We start from the raw sequence: 17863 nt of genomic DNA on the forward strand, positions 1-17863 counted from the left end.
AATTTTATTTGCAAATATTATATATGTGATTAAATAGGATTTAATTTCATCAGTTAATCAGCGTATATAATTCAACTGAATTTTTTAATTGACACTGTTAATATTAATATTATAATATAAAAATAATTAATGAAATACTCTTTGGTCAAAATAAAAAATGGATATTTTAAAATTTACAAAAAAATACAGTTAATAGTTTTTAAAGTTATTGTTAAATATTATCTTGTGGACAGTTAATATCCAAAATTGACCAAAATCAATTAAAAGGGAAAAAAAATACAAATCTATTGTTTATAATAAAATTATTTTCGTAAAATCTTGACTAATGCTTTATTCAGCTAGTTTTGAGGTTTTTCATAATTGATTTGTAAGTACACAAAGTCTTCTGCTGCACACACAGTACGTGCTTGACAAAAGAAAAAGTATTCTTATTCATACTTTTATTTCTTTAAATCTCTCCATAACAATAGTCTGTACAAAGTTCTTGTGTTTTTTTTTCATATTCACTTTGACTGATAATACACAATATTAACACAGGCGGGCATGAATCCTCAAGAGTGCGTACATCCAGAGAAATGAATACCTCAGGTATACAGGAAACAATGTCACTGTCAGATGTGTGCAGACGTAAAGCAGACGCTAACATTCACACGAGCAGTACATTACACTATGCTGTCACAGAAAGGCAGTACAGATAAGCTTTTTTTGTAAAGAGGTACACACACCAAGTGTACAGAAACATGGTGGCTGCTCTATAGCCACATGATAAAAACATCTGCTATCGGTCTACTTCAAGTCATTCTGCAGGCGTATTAAATGTTCAAAGTCCTTAGATGGGTCTCGTGTTCTTGTTTCTCGCAAGTTTTTGATTTTCCATTCTTGTATTTTTTTTTTGTTGTTGTTGTTGTTCACTCAGGTGTCAAGAGATCACCAGAACATCTCTTCCTCTCACTGTATACAGTCCATGACGTGAATCTGCAGGGTGTCCATGTCTGGAGCCTTGTACATACATTTGGGACAGCAGTAATCAGGCAGCCCGTCTTGATCTTCGTCTCTTCTGCGTGCAGATGGAGGTTGGGCTGGATTGAACATGGCTGCTCCTGCGAAAGGTGCTTCAAAAGCAGAAATTTCAAGTTGAGACCCCAAACATGTTCGGTAAAGATTAATATACTATGCTAGAAGACATAACTGTTGCATTTACCATGTAGTCAATGAAACTAACAACAATTATATTAAAAACGAAGGAAAGAAAGTGCATGTTGTGGCTGATGCAGACTCTGAATTAGGTGTTTTACCAGCAGGAGGAGGTGGGTGTGGACGAGGCCTGTAATCCTCCAAATGTCTCTGTTGCATCTCTTCAATGCGAGCTCTGTGAGGAAACAACATTCACATGTAACTCTTGGACATTTGGAGGCTTTTATGAGCAAATATTCATATATTCATTCAACACAATTCATTTCAATTTCATTTTAATCAATTCACTGATTCAATGAAAAGGTTCAATTGACATTACTAATATAAATATAATAATACAAAATTTAGCTATTTTTTGGTAAAAAAAAAAAAAAAAAACTAAACTAAAAACCATTACTTTAAATGCTACAAGTGAATTTAGGCATCAAATATAGTGTACAGTATAAAAAAATGAATATTCATTTTGAGATCTGCTGAAGATTAAAGTTAGTGTTAGTTAATGGGGTGATAATATTACAGTTTTTGAGTGATGTATCGTGTCATTTTTCAGATCAGCAAAAAAGGTTTTTAGCTGTCTAAGAGCAGTATTCAGATTAAAATGTAAAAACACTGCATAGTATAAATTAAATACAGATTAATCTTTGTTAAAGCTACTAACTGATTCAGTCAAGAGCAGAGAGTGATTTCTCTTTTTATTTGAATTTTTTTATTACCATTAACTACAGCAGCATATAAATTAGACGGCTGTGGCTTAATGAACTAATATAATGATACACATCCGATTTCCTTCTCAACTGTTTACGATTACTTACATCACAACCAACTGTATACAAGAGGACACTCAAGACGGTATTTTGCAAATTTTGTTAGTGTGACCGTTCAAGCAAAGAAGATGTGAAAGAGAATTTGGTATTTTAACACTCTCTTTTTGCATCTTCTTGCACTTGAATGGTTTCGTTTGAATGTTTGATTCTGGAAAGACTTAAAAACACTTGCAAATTATATACTTTCACTATATGGTGGTTAAAATTTGCTATTAATCTGCAAGTCATATGCCAAACCACAGGACCTGGTCCATACAGATTACGGATCAACTCTGATTTAATAAATCATTTTATATGATAGAATAGGTCATCTAAATGTAAAAATAAAGGAAATTAGCAATTGAACATCCAATGTGACCGATATCAATAAAACGAAAAAAAATAAAAATAACATTCAGTAACATATATTAGTCACTGTGTCCATCTCTTTTCTTACCTTGAGGTTCCTTCTTGCTTGAGTCGGTCTATCTCAACTAGTGCCTTACTAAGCTCCTCCTGCAACTCTTCCTTCTTTTGATTGAGTTTCTCTCTGGCTTCCCTCTCAGCCAGGAAGTCCATCTTATAAATCTCTGCCTGCAAAAATAAAATGTGCGATTGTGTTTGTGTTCGTTATATGCAGCATGCTCAACATGTATTTATAGCAGGCTAAGACAAAGTAAATGAGCAGAGCACTGTAACATGAATGTGCAAGTGTTATATTCACCTGAGCGTTCAGCACTGGTATAGTCTCTAATGCAGCTCTCAGCTGCTCCGTTTCCTCCTTGAGTTTATCGATGAGATCCTGTTTCAGAGCCAGAGCTTTCTCAGCCTCTGCTAGCCTGTTAGCTAGAGTATCTGCCTCTCCACTCTGAAATTATCACATGTATGCTTTCCGTTAACAAATTTAAAGTGCGAACCATGCACTGACCTATTTTCAAAAGTGCCTACCACAAACATCAAACGGTCACAGTTTTCTAGTTTTGTAGCATTTGAATTAAGACTTGGGTCAATGACTAATAAGCATGTCCACTATAAAGAACAGAAAAAATATTTAAAAATGTAGTTTAGAAATCTAGTTCAAAATATTTTACATCACAAAAAAAAAAAGAATTAAAAGGAGATATTTTAAGTATTTATTACAAATATCATGAATTATTAATAAATGTTTATTTTGGCTTTTTGACTTTCACACACAATCATGAGGGTTTGCATGGGTTTTATTGATATAAATTTCCCATCATGTTTTTTTGGTATGTTGGTTGCACAATATCAGCGTTAGTGTTAACTAAAACTAAAACTATTACAAATCACTTTCGATAACTGAAAAATCTGAAATAAAATGACATGAAAAATTCAAAATGTTGCCCATTCAAGTACTATAATAATAAAAAAAAAAATCTAATCAAAACTATGATAGCAATGTTGAAAATTCTGTGTTGATAACCAAAAAAAGAAAGAAAAAGAAAATCACAAACAGCAGCTACCTACCCTGTGATTGGCTTGCTTTTCACTTTTGAGTTTTTTGTCATAATCCTGAAATAAACATGTGTACGCATGCTGGAGCTGGGCCAGCTTCCTCCTAGATGAGGAAGAGCAACAGGAATTGTGGGTTACTGTTGCAACCATAACAATGAAAAAAGGAAGCTGCGTTTGATACGGGGTTCTCCATCCAGCTAAACTCACCTCTCCTCCACTATGACGAGCCTCTCGTTCTTCAGCGCGGTTTCTAGGTTCTGTGTCTGCAGTAAAAGATTGTCCACTGTCACACTGTGCTGCTTCTTCTGCTGCTCCATGTCTCTCTCTAAAGTCTGCAGGCGTTCTGTCTTCTTACCCAACCTGGGAGTTCAAACAGGTCTTGTACACACAGTTGCCAAATCTCATACACAAACACATGCACAAGGACGAAGAGATTCACTCACTTATCCTCTGAAAGCCGTCTATCTGCTTCACTTTTCTCCAGCCAATTTTGTCGTTCATTCAACTCACCAAGGAGGGACGTGACCTGAGCTCTCAGAGCTTCACTATCCTTTGTCAGCTACAATCACAAAGATGATGATCACTCATCCCAAACTACTGCAAATGCTGCCACAGCTCGGCATAGAAAGAAATGGCATTTGCATACTGAATCACAGGTTGTCTGCATTTATGTACCTGAACAAAGTCCTTCTCCTTCTGTTTGAGTAGAGCCTCATTTCTGTCTCTCTGAACAGAGCTCTTCTGAAGACAGTCCAGCTTCTCCTGGAGCTCCCTGTACCTACATCACAGCAAAGACACAAACGGGATTAACCGTCCATCTTACTGCAGTTCACCACCAAACACACAAATTCATTCCTTATTATAACTTAAAAAGAAAAAAGGTCACAAATATTGAAGTGTGGGGAATACGTAATGACCAAAATGTTAAATCAAAACTACCTTATATTTTAGCTTCTTTAATATACTTGCCGATAATTTGCCTAGAAGCAAATTCTGGCCAACAATGAGATTTTTGTGTATGCTATGAACTTGTTTGCTGCATTTACCGCACTCACTATTCGGTCTATGCCAATAAATACTTTTATATTACATTTTTATTTCTAAAATCTATGAATAAAATAAATATACAAACTATTGTTCGAAAGTTTGGGTTCAGTAAAAAGTTGATGCGTTTAAAGGTGTCTCAACATGGTTGCATTTATTGGATCAAAACAGTAAAAACTGCAATATTGTGAAATATTACCATTTAAACTAACTTTTCTATTTGAAGATATTTTAAAATATATTTCTGTAATGCAAACCTGAATTTTCAGCAGCCATTGCTCCAGTCTTAAGTGTTACATGATTCTTAATTTGGTGCACAAGAAACAGTTGTGCTGCTATATATTTTTGTGGAGAAAAAAGTTGAAAACTTCTCTTAAATTTTTAAGTTAATTTATAGAAAGTCCGTACAATCTTCTGTAATATTCTAAATGTCTTTACTGCCACTTTTAAAAATGTAATGGGTCCTTGCTGAATAAAAGCATTAATTTCTTTATTTAAATATCTGACTTCTGAAGAGTAGTTCAAACTTCTGAACAGTAGTCTAAATGAGAAATGTCAGTGATGCTAGTGCATCTGTCTCATTCCAGTCACAGACAGTGTTCTTTCAACACCAATGAGAGGAAGGACACGCGAGCAAACACACACAGAGAGATATAGTTCCCCTCACCTGCCTTGTGTAGCCTGAAGCTGCTCAGTTAGTTTAGCCAAGTGAGAGCTAAGCAGACACATGGATCAAAACAGAAGACAGAAAAGAGAGATTCCAAACCATTCACATTAAAAGAAAGGAAGCGAAGCACTTTGAGATTTATTACAATACAATCCAAGCATGCAGAGTTGAGGAAGGATCGCTGTTAGCTTTTACAGCCTGCAGGGAGAGAGAGCAGTGTAAACTGAACATCTGAGAGTACCTTTCTGCAGGAACGGTGAGCGCACATGCCTGCTGGACTGATTCTTCAGTAACACCACCATTCTAATAAAGAGAGGATTAATCAATTATCAGAAGTTAGAGATATAAATACCGTTTCGAAATTTCTATTTAAGGAATCCTGAAATAAATGTCTCAAAATATTAAACAGCACAACTACTGATAATATTAAGTAATATTTCTTGAACACCAAATCAGCATAATAAAATTAATTCTGAATGTGACACTGAATACTCGAGCAATGGTTATTTTAAATTGTAATAATATTACTGTTTTTACTGTACACTTGATTAAATAAATACAGCCTCGGTGAACATAAGAGACGTCTTTCAAAACATTAAATAGATATTAATAATAATTTGTATAATTTCATAAATGCAGTTATTATGACCTTGTGTTAATTAAGCAACTACATGGAAGTATACTACAATGTAGAATCATCTTAAAAAAAAAAACCTTGAAGATGAATTGTAAAAATATAAAAAACAATCAAAGTGAAAAGGTGTTGGACATTTTATTTGTGAACTACCCATATGATATGTCCAATTATATCAATAAACAAATGGAACATAAATGCTCTACCTGACTGAGTTTGAAGCGTAACTGCTCTACAGTGGCAAGGAGATTTTCCCTCTCTTTCTCATTGTCTGCCTTCTCCTTCTCCAGCTCCTCATTCCTCCTCCTCAGTCCCCTCATGCCTTCCTCCAGCTTCTCTTTGTGGCTTTTCAGCAGTTTCAGAAACTCATTAGAGCCCTCAGCAGGCTGAAGTGAAAAAAGATTTATAAAGATGAAGGCACATATACTTAAAAAAGAAACAACTTGATCTTTAGCCATGTTTGGATTGTACTTTAACACAGTGAACCAGGAGGATAAAACACACCGCACCCAAAAGAAGTCAAAGCAGATCAGCACTCAATGCTGATAAAGCTCTATTGTACAGACATTTCACATATTGACATTTATGGTAAATTACCAAACTTTGAGGCATTGTGTGTCTGTCAGCATCTCCTTCAGCTCGGTTTGTCAGTACAGCTTCATTTAATACCTGCGTATTGAAACAATAAAGGGACGTTTTAATTCAATGAACTGACAACTTTATGCAAGTTCTAAATGCTTTACAAAAGAACCTACTTCTGGTGAGTCCATGAGGACATTCTTCTCTACATTAGTGCACTTCAGCTCTTGGTCCTGGCCTTGATTTCCAGTCTCTTTAGAGATGCCAACACTTGGACTCCCTGTTTGACTGATGCTGTGGTTGAGCTGTCCCAGCAGGCTCTGGTTTTCCTGTGCCAGTCGCTGCACTAAATCTCTTGCCTCACGAAATCTACAGCTCAGGAACTCGCGCTCCTCTCTCGACCTCCTCTGCCACCCCTCCATCTCTTCACATCTTTCTTTGAGGGCATCATTGCTTCGCTTTAGAGCCTCTGTGGAATGTTTAGAGTTGTTTATGCATTTTTAATGTTATCAATGGACAAGGAATCTGGCATAGACAATCTCTCAAGTCTCACCTCGTAGCTGATGATTATCTGTTATGAGTCTATGGACCACTTCATTTCCTGCTAATTCAGGAGAGACCCCCATAGACCCCTGTGAACTGGCCATCAGTGACCCTTGGCCCCTGGCACCCACAGTCTCCTCTCCAGTCAGCTCCCACTGCAGAGTACAACCACCCGACGGCTGCGGCTGGACCATGATCCTGAGAGAGAAGACCAGCCAATAATTAACATCTGGAGCTCGGAAACTCAATGAATTTTACAGTTGTTTGTGACCCTGTTGGATAAGCATATTGAATCAGTTTATAGCGATTGCTGCAGCAAACAACAAGTCTTTATTAAGTGCATTTACAGTATTTATTCATCTTTGTTAGTTAATACAACTATCCGTTGTTAGTTCATGTTAGCTCACGTCCATTAAATGATATTTTAATAACATATTTAGTTGAAAATACACATCATTTTTTATTATTATTATTGGAATTTGCATTTGTGCCATTACATTTATGCGGTTTTTCTGCAATCAAAAACTGCTAATTTATTATCATCTCTGTTTTGGTCTATAAAATGTAACACGGCTCACTCGAGAGTGAAAGACTGTAAAGCTGAGTAATTATGCAATCAATAAAGTTAATACAACAGTTATTTGTTTCTTCAATGTCAGCTCAGGTCCATTTTAAATAATATTAACATACATATCTTTAAGTAAAATTAATAAATTCTAAAGTATTAAATATTTTTCAGTTAATGTAGCCTAGTTAACTAATGTTAACAAATTTTACAGCATTGCCAATAACGATTATGAACTTATTTTATTTTTTTAACAATATTATTAATTTCCAATTCTTTTTCAGTGCTGGATTATATTTTATTATTATGTTATTTTAAAATCTCACATGAAGTTTAAAAGTCTAATGGATGAATTGAGGGTTTTAATTACAGTTTCACTTTACAACAAGAGCTAAATACATTTCTGTCCTTAACAACGCTACAGCTCAAATAAATAATCTCTCAATCACAAAACAGCTTTTCATTCCGTTTCATGAAGCTTTTCCTTCAAAAACTTGTTTACTGTTTCTCAGTGCGGTGTTGATTCGAAAGACAAACACACACTTCAAAAACACTGTTAAATATAATATTGTGCTGACATTTAATTCTTATCGACAAGTTTATTTTAAACTTCTCACATCTTCTGAAAAACAAGATTCAATGTTTTGTTTACAGGTTTCTGACAAACGTACTGAGCTAACGACACGACTAGCATCAGTGCATTTAAAAGCCTAAAACATTCAAAACCACACACTAACACGAGTCAGATTCATTAGACATACATCAATTATGTGATAAATATATAGGAGGATGTAATAGGAAGGTAATTGCTACCTTTTTAAGCCGTTCACGGGGTTTAACTAACTGCGCTGCTAACACAGATCCACTGTCTGTCGGTCTTCCGCCAAGTAAACACGGCCCGGTTTACAGTCAACCATAGACGCTGAGGCCGGCAAACATCTTCAGCCTCACCGAGCTGGAAAGTAAGAATCGAGTTTGATCAAATGAATTGAATAAAAATGTCCAGAAAAGACTACCGAGGAATTCCCCCTCGATACTTCCGCGCTTCGTCACACTCTGCGCTGTTTCCGGTTGAGGGAATTATGGGAAGACAAATTAAAGTAAAAGTCACGAGGAACTTCGGTGTTTCTGTTATTACCTTAACAAAACTTTTAATATCCTCAGGTCATTTTCTGACATATTTTTGATTAAGAATACATTACAGAATCCACCAATATTGTTTTTTTTTTTTACAACTGCAGATTATTTCTGTTTTAACACAATAATAACTAGCCTATAGACCATAACAATGACGAAATAAGGGGCCTATAAGCATTACGAATATTATCAATATTATTAGTAACACATATTATTATTATTAGACTTCTAGATTATATTAATATCAGGTTTACTTTGCCTAGCCTGCTTTAGATATCCACTAAATGGGGCTATTTATTTGTAGTCCTGATATTTTAACAAGAACATCTGATTAGGTATGTTGATCAAACCGATAACCTCTTAACATTGAGTTTTCATCATACTGTGCATCCTTTTGAAAGGAATGGACTGCAATGTATACGAAAATTGACTGTTCCATAAAGATTTATTTGTTATTTTTTTAAATAAATAAATACTTTTATTCAGCAAGGACACATTCAATTAACCAAAAGTGACAGTAAAGACTTTTACATTAAAAAAAAAAAAATTATATTAAAGAATCCTGAAAAGAAAATGTCACAGATTCCACAAAAAAATATTAAGCAGCACAACTAATAATATTTAAAAAAATGTTCTTGAGCACCAAATCAGCATATTAGAGTGATTTCTGAAAGATCATGTGACACTGAGGACTGGAGTAAATGAGAGAGCTTGCAGCTTGTATGTACAAGATGCAGGCTAAGTGGTTGTTTTAATAAAATACATGTATGGCATGGCAACCATCAAAACAGACATACATGACAGTTGTTCATTATCAAACATCAGAGAGAGAGAGAGAAAATAGGCCCATAATCAGATTGTATGAAAAAGGCTATATATTGTAATTTCGTATATATTACAAACCCATGCTGAATTTGTTATTATAAAAATTATTAAATATCTATTTAATAACATGTAAAAATCGATTTATTTAATAACATGTAATCCTCTTCTTAGAATGTCTCATGGTTATTTCAACACAGCTTTACATAGCAAAAATCCATTCAGGTATTCCAAGCATTCATGTTTTTTGACAAGCTTCTTCAGATTCCTCCTTGTGTTTCGTCACTCTTTGGAGAACACCACAAATATGCCACTGCAACAGCGAGCCACAGATGTGCAGAACGGAGCGATGAAGATATTGACCACACTCATCCACAGTGACCTCACACAGGGCAGGCAGCTATGAAACACCTGAATACAGGGCATCACACACCTATAGCAAGAGACAGTACTTTTGATTAAAAGTTTTATTCCATTTATGTAACAGATTTCATAAATAATCACCAAAATGAGCGTACCAGATGTGCATACAGGCCAGTAGGGCAAAGAGACACCCACAGAGACATGAGAGCGGAAGCGCACACAGCGCTGTGAGGCAGCGGTAACCCCAGAGGCGCACGGACTCGAAGCAGATGCCGCTGTACACCCACACACGGTCGTAGCTCTGTGTGGACGCGGGCTCTGCTAAAACGTCGCTGAACTCTATCTGGTGGCACAATAAAGAGAAAGTTGGTGGCACTTTATTTATGGTCATGTTTATTTCCAGTGTTGGGAAGGTTATTTTGGAAATGTAATAGGTTACAGATTACAAGTTACCCTATGTAAAATGTAAGCCTAGGCCTAAGTAGTGTAACTATTTCAATTAAGCTACTTTATTAAAGTAATAACTGATTACATTTGATTACTGTTTGATTACTTTTCCAAATTTCTAATGTTTTCAACTGTTAATCATTTTCAAACATGTAAACCAGGCAGGGTTAACCGTACAGTAGTATTCAACATTGATTACTATCACTTTCGCGATCCTTTATCCCTTGAATTAAGATTAAAATAATTTAATTTTAAAGCACAGCCACCAAAAAAATCTGACTTACTTTGAGATAATTCTGAGGTTAAATACTGATTCAAAACCATAACAAGAAATAGTTTATGATACTGTTTTTGAAATCAAATTTGTGCATAGCTATAACAGGAAACACTGGCATCTAACAATGGTTTGGAAAAAAACAGTTCATCTTAAAAAAAAAATTAAAAAAAAAAAAAAAAAAATTATATATATATATATATTAGGGCCGGGACTCGATTAAAAAAATTAATCTAATTAATTAGAGGCTTTGTAATTAATTAATCGAAATTAATCGCATTTTAATCGCATATAAATATTTGACCTGAGAACAGTGAGAAGTAAGTTTTTTTATATGGATTTTTAAATTTCCCATCCACAGGGCCAACCAAAGCGGTCTCATCAGCTTCTTTGTCCATGTTCACTGTGGTTTGTTTTTGGCTGTTTCTCAATATGCGTTCTTCAGCGATCTTGCGTCCTTGTGTTCTCGTTCTACGTCATCATTAACCGTCGAAGTTCAGTTCCAATTCTCAGGAACGCAAGTACAGAGAATGCATGAAAGTGCCCGGATATGTTCTTGAAACTGAGGATGCATGGAGTGCAGACTTGAGAGAATCGAGCCGTTAGAAATCCCAGAAAACGCTGTGGGTGGCCAGTGTACGGAAGCCTGTAAGCTTTAAAGTCGCTCTCACAAATACTTAACGGCTCTTCAAGTTGAAAGTAAACATTTATCGTTTTGTTTTGGTTAATTTTAATAAAGTTATAAGACCCGGAGAAAGTCTGCATTTTTATTGGCATATTAAAATGAATCTTAACAATAAAACATATAACGCTGTAAAATAAAACAATACAATTATATGAAAGTAATATCTATAATAGTATGAAATGTTTTAATAAGTTATGACATTTTGTAATATTTATTGTTCATTGGCCGTTTCTTATGCTGAGACTATGCGGCCAGTTAAGCAGGAATGCAGTAAGTTACAAGCAGTTTTGTGGTGCTTGGAATTCTTTATAATTAATTTAAAAACAAATATTGCCACATTGATGGCTCAAGAAGGTGTAACTGTTCAAATAACATTGTTTCATTGTAAAATAAAAATAATTATTTTTATATATTCAAGTGTAATATTTCTGTAAAGGCTAGGGACAGAAAAATGGACATGTCCATAGAATGACACATTTATTTATTTATTAATTAATTAAATTGTGTCATGTTTATCAAAATAAAGTGGAAAAATATAGACCCCATTTTATTGATATTACAGGCTTATGTTGAATATTCTTGTACACACAGACGCTGTATTAAGCAGTACATAAATTATTGAATGTATAGTCTTTCTGTTACCACATGCAAATATCTAAAACGTATTTGACAAATATATCTAACAGAAATAAAGACAGCAAACACTGCGCAAGAGTCGCGGAAATCAGAAAGTACAACTTCTCCGTTCATAACTCCTCCCTCGACTTCAAGCGGCAAATCTCGCTGATAGGTATTCGGTAAGTTCATTTGAGATGCCAGACGCCTCGTCTTGAATGAGGACGAGAGTAGAAAGCTGCAGTCACCCTTTAATCGTATTTGTGGCAGACGTATAAGTGTCTGGTTGAACTCCATACTGGTAGCGATAGCGCTTTACTATGCGGGCGGAAGTAAAAATACCCTGCTTCGACTCAAAACGGACGTTGAGTGACGTCATGTGAAAAGGGCCTACTCTCATAAGTGTGCGTTCTGTGTTCTCGCGTCCTTCCGAGTTCGTTCTTCCAAGGAAGCTTGGCAAGACCGGTCTCCACGAGAACGCAAGTCCGTTCTTTGCGTTCTTGGAATTCTGAACGCTAGTTGGTGCTCCAGTATAATCGGTCCGCCGAAACTCATCCAGTGACGTTCCGCGGTGCAAAAATAAGTGCGATTAAAATGCGTTAAAAAACATTAACGCGTTATTTTTGTGTAATTAATTAATCTAAATTAACGCGTTAAAGTCCCGGCCCTAATATATATATATATATATATATATATATATACACACACACACATACACTCATCTGCCACTTTATTAGGTACACCTGTTCAATTGCTTGGTAACACAAATTGCTAATCAGCCAAATCACATGGCAGCAACTAGGCATCTAGATGTGGTGAAGATGACTTGCTGAATTCAAACCGAGTATCAGAATGGGGAAGAAAGAGGATTTAAGTGACTTTGAACGTGGAATGGTTGTTGGTGCCAGACGGGCTGGTCTGAGTATTTCAAAAACTGCTGATCTACTGGGATTTTCACACACAAACATCTCTAGGGTTTACAGAGAATGGTCTGAAAAAGAGAAAATATCCAGTGAGCGGCAGTTGAAATGCCTTGATGTCAGAGGTCAGAGGAGAATGGGCAGACTGGTTAGAGATGATAGAAAGGCAACAGTAACTCAAATAACCACTCGTTACAACACAACACGTCGAACCCTGAAGCAGATGAGCTACAGCAGCAGAAGACCACACCGGGTGCCGCTCCTGTCAGCTAAGAACAGGAAACGGAGGCTACAATTCGCACAGGCTCACCAAAATTGGACAACAGAAGATTGGAAACACGTTGCCTGGTCTGATGAGTCTCGATTTCTGCTGCGACATTCAGATGTTAGGGTCAGAATTTGGCATAAAGAACATGAAAGCATGGATCCATCCTGCCTTGTCTCAACGGTTCAGGCTGGTGGTGGTGGTGGTGTAATGGTGTGGGGGATATTTTCTTGGCACACTTTGTGTAATTATTGTACTTAGTACCAATTGAGCAGCATTTAAACGCCACAGCCTACCTGAGTATTGTTGCTGACCATGTCCATCCCTTTATGACTACAGTGCACCCATCTTCTGATGGCTACTTCCAGCAGGATACTGCACCATGTCACAAAGCTCAAATCATCTCAGACTGGTTTCTTCACAGTCACCAGATCTCAATCCAATAGAGCACCTTTGGGATGTGGTGGAACGGAGATTCGACAAATCTGCAGCAACTGCGTGATGCTATCATGTCAATATGGACCAAAATCTCTGAGGAATGTTTCCAACACCTTGTTGAATCTATGCCACAAAGAATTAAGGCAGTTCTGAAGGCAAAAGGGGGTCCAACCCGGTACTAGCAAGGTGTACCTAATAAAGTGGCCAGTGAGTGTGTGTGTGTGTGTGTATATATATATATATATATATATATATATATAAACCCAAATAGGAATTAAAACAGTTAAGCATGTGTCCTATTCTGTAGCCTAAACTCCTTAAAAATTAATGTCTCGAATATTAGAGAAGTCACTGCAATTTATGAAAGAAATCAATTAAATCTGTATGTACTAAATCAGATGTAACCCCCTTTGTAATCATAAACATTTTAATAAGTAACTGTAATTTAAATTACACATTTATTCTCAGTAACTCTAACTGATTACTATTACATTTATTTTATAATTAAAGGGGTCATTGGATGCCTATTTTCCACAAGCTGATATCATTCTTTAGGGTCTTAATGAAAAGTCTATAACATAATTTGGTTAAAATTTCTGTCTGGTAGTGTAAAACAACACCCTTTTTACCCTTTTCAGAGCAAGCCGTTTTGCCCTTTAAATGCTAATGAGCTCTGCTGACCCCGCCCTTCTCTTCCATGCAAATATAGCCGAAAACATGGCACAGGAATGGTCTTTGTCTTGGCTTATTTTATGTGTATTTGATTTTATCAGACGGCTCGATTATAAATCAGAATTTGCAGATTAACATCTTGGAAGGGAGAGCTGGTTGTGTAGTCTTAAAGCGCCGCGTTTCAGTCACTATTTCATATTCATCCGATTGACTGACAACATAAACAGTCATTTATATAAATGAAATATAAAATACAGTATGTGAGCACAGAGAGACAAACAAATATAAAAGGCAATATGACGCAATGATGTAATGAATATGCTAATTAGCATCTAGCACAAACTGGCTTTAGCTACTTTCCATTGAAAGAAGTTGGCAACACTGGGGGTGATATAGAAGCAGAATAATGACAATAGTTTTTGAAACAAAGCATGCTGAATTCTACAAATCGAAAAAAAAAGATGCATTGCCATTAACAGTGCCTTGTATTTCCAGGGCTTGCATTTTTAGGTGCTGAAATTTAACATAGTTGTTTATTTAAGCTGTGAATATTTCAATTCAAAATATTTCACACACATTTTCATAATTAAAAATTCAATAATTCATATTCACCTTCCAGAATTCACTTCCAAAATATTCAATCGGTTTAAAAATACGATGTAATATTCGACAGGCGAATTTCGGTCATTTTATTTCACTTTCCAAATTCGCTGTCACAAATTCAAAGCGGCTGTTGATGAAGGCCATATGTGGATCAAGTCATTCGTTTACAAAAACTGATTTGCAGAAATGGAGCAAGCGCTAAGTAGAAGTTTTGATTATCGGGGTATAAACATGTGGAAAAGCTGATTGTGTGTATGTTTAATTCATAATTTCCCGTAGTCTACAATTTCCTTTCTCTACCACAAAGGAGCTTATAATTCTCTTTTACCCAACGCTGAAGTACGGAAATAACATTCCATCTGAGGATGACATATATTGCTTTCATTGCTTAGTTTCTGTAACTTTGTGTCATGGCTTGTGTGACTCTGTGCTGTAATAGTGGGGTTCCCCTCAAACGTTACACTCCATGATTACCCAACGACGCTTAACACGCCTCAGTGAACTAATACTGTGATATAAGACCTCAGATGTCAGAATACACTTTATTATGCGAGCTATTTGCAAAGATTCATAAAAAAATCTTCTACTCACTTCTTCTGCAGGTGAAGCTGAATCTCGAATGATTCGTGTGAAGATAGACGTATTTAGGTAGATCAGGGGCGCATTCCCTTCAAAAACAAACATAATCCACTGCATCTTCAGCGGCTCAGATGTCAGGAGTAAATGACGACTGCTATGTTCATTATTACATCCAACAACAAAACACCTCAATCGCTTAGGAGGATTTATTCTTGTCTAGATCTGCTCTGACGTCGAAACATTGGCGGACTGTTACAGCTCACTCAGGGTGGGTCGGGGTAAAACACCAGTGTCAGTCAACTAACGTGGGAGCGGTCTTGGTCTGTGTGACGTCCCACAGACAAGAAGCTGAGAACAGCTTGATTTGAGAAAGGGGTAATGATTTTAGGAGATTAATAAAAAACACTGGGTGGATTTTTATCATTATAGGGTGGTTGTGTACACACACTGCCAACACACATTTATGTTCAAACAACATGTAAAAGTGCATTTCGCATCCGATTACCCCTTTAAATTACAGAATTTAGTTGCATATAACTAGTTACTTCCCAAAACTGTTTATTTCACTTATAACCTCCTATAAGAAGAGACAGTTGTGCTCACCTTCAAGTGTTTGTTGAGGCCACAGGGATCCCTGATCTCACCCTGAGTGAGGGATGAGGTGGAGGAGAACTGTGGGGGAGGAGGCGGAGACGGGTGGATCTTCTTCACATCATCATCATCAATATTACACTCCACCAAATACTCGTCTGACATCATATTGACTGCAAAGCAGATCACACTCTTTGTGTCTGTGTGCAATTACTCACACGCATCAGTGCAGAACCAAACAGTACAGTACCGAGTGTTTTATTTTTTTTAATTGAATAGGTTAGGTTTTTAGCATAACTGTGGGTTAAATGGTTTAGTTCCATTGCAGAAACTACAGAAGTGGTTCTCAACATTTTTGACTGCAAGATATTTGCAAGATATTTCTGATACTTCAGATGCTCATTTTCAAACCTTTTATTTACAGAAACTTAAATAAAAATAATTATAATTAAAAAAATTATTCAATCTTATATCCCCAATTCATGGTTTACACTTTTTTATTACCACTTTACATGACTTTTTGTAAATACATTGTTATTATAAAAAGCAATATCTAGCCTTGCACTAAAATTCGATAGGATTGAGCTTGATATAGATTCATTATAAAAAAATTAAATGACTTTATTTATAATTTATTAATTCCTTTACTTTCCAGGTCTATAAATCAAAACTCTCAACCTCTCCAGGTTGTATGAGATAGTGAGAACCTGGTATGTAAAAATAGCAGTTGTTAAGGGAACACATTTAAATAAGATAAATGATTTCAGTATATGTCTTGCTATTTTAGCTGTTTTTGCTGATTTTTAACCTTGTTTTGTCTTATTTTCAAATATTTTGAGCCATTTTGCATCCACTTTAGAAGTGTGCTGAGGCCTCCTAGTGGGTCCCAGCCCCACTGAAATACACGTGACAAATATAAACTCAGATCAGACAAGACACACCCTGGAAACTCCTGCTTACTATTATTTACTCATTATAGTAATCCTATAATGGATTACTACTATATTGTAATGCCTCATGTCTGTGATTAAATGAACTCATCAGAACAGTATGGATGTAAATGTCAACATCTAACATTTAATCGATCAATTGGTTTAATAAAATAAACTAACAAGTATTTTGTAATTAAAACAAAAAAAACAGAAAGGCTGAATTTAATTTTTAATAGCAATTAAATATGATTATTATTATTATACAAGTATATATTATTCAATTAAGAATTACCCATGAATGCTATGCAACATAATTTAAGCAATTATAAATATTTATCACTTACCCTATTCAATAGTCCTGGTCCAAAATTAAACTGTAATCCTGTCCAGGTCAATAAAGCAAATTCAGCAAATGCAACAGTTTTGATCTATCGAACAGACACTATTAATCTCCATAAATTGTCTTGTTGTCCACATCTAACAGATGAATTTGTGGCCTATATCAAACTGGGAAACAGGAGGGGACCGTCTTTCAGGGTGAAGGTGTGACCTCACTCTTTCTGCCTTGTGTTCTTTGCCATAGTCTAGTGTGTAGAAGTGCCTGTACCCAGTGAAGAATTAGCAGGCTGAGCGTAGAGTTATTTTGGGGAGAGGAATGGAGAGGGCACCACTGATCAGGTTACGGGACAGGCTAACCCTCCTCACACGCAGCCAGTTTCCTCACATATAATCTCATATTTAAAAATAATTTACAGTTTTTTTTTAGAAAACATACAGTGGGCTTCAAAAATATTAACTTGTCATTGTGTTATACATTGTATTACACAGTGTTATAGTTAGGCAATATTCATTTTACTTTACTGTAATCATACTGTAATGCTACTTGCTCATCTGAGTGCTGAGAAGAACCCGTCACTGTATGGAATAGATCAATGTTATAAAAAAAAAGCTGAAAAAATAAAATGCTATTAGATGAAAAACTTTAAAAATATAAGTGAAAATTATATACAAGTTA

The 17863-nt window shown here is 35.7% G+C and overlaps 2 protein-coding genes across 3 annotated transcripts; both read right to left on the bottom strand.

Moving 5' to 3' along the window:
• Positions 1–420: 420 nt before the first annotated feature.
• Positions 421–8578, bottom strand: LOC306860820 (NF-kappa-B essential modulator-like). 2 transcript variants are annotated; one of them, XM_079402763.1, is made up of 14 exons: positions 8319–8578; positions 6951–7138; positions 6574–6866; positions 6416–6487; positions 6025–6204; positions 5426–5487; positions 4149–4251; positions 3917–4032; positions 3681–3833; positions 3486–3576; positions 2722–2865; positions 2455–2591; positions 1296–1369; positions 421–1112 (listed from the first exon to the last, which is right to left on the bottom strand). In XM_079402763.1, exons 2-14 carry the CDS (start codon positions 7132–7134, stop codon positions 949–951), a joined length of 1773 nt encoding a protein of 590 aa, XP_079258889.1. In that variant the 5' UTR covers positions 7135–7138; positions 8319–8578; the 3' UTR covers positions 421–948. The 2 variants fall into 2 exon arrangements, with proteins under 2 accessions (XP_079258889.1, XP_079258890.1); XM_079402764.1 differs by lacking the exon at positions 8319–8578 and having other exon boundaries at positions 6574–6864; positions 6951–7000.
• A 763-nt stretch (positions 8579–9341) lies between these two features.
• On the bottom strand, positions 9342–17460 carry LOC306860138 (caveolin-2-like). The gene is made up of 4 exons (XM_079401685.1): positions 17193–17460; positions 15929–16089; positions 9983–10170; positions 9342–9897 (listed from the first exon to the last, which is right to left on the bottom strand). Exons 2-4 carry the CDS (start codon positions 16082–16084, stop codon positions 9747–9749), a joined length of 495 nt encoding a protein of 164 aa, XP_079257811.1. The 5' UTR covers positions 16085–16089; positions 17193–17460; the 3' UTR covers positions 9342–9746.
• Positions 17461–17863: the final 403 nt, after the last annotated feature.

The sequence above is a fragment of the Barbus barbus genome (genome assembly GCF_936440315.1).
Source record: "Barbus barbus genome assembly, chromosome: 41".
Lineage (NCBI taxonomy): Eukaryota > Metazoa > Chordata > Actinopteri > Cypriniformes > Cyprinidae > Barbus > Barbus barbus.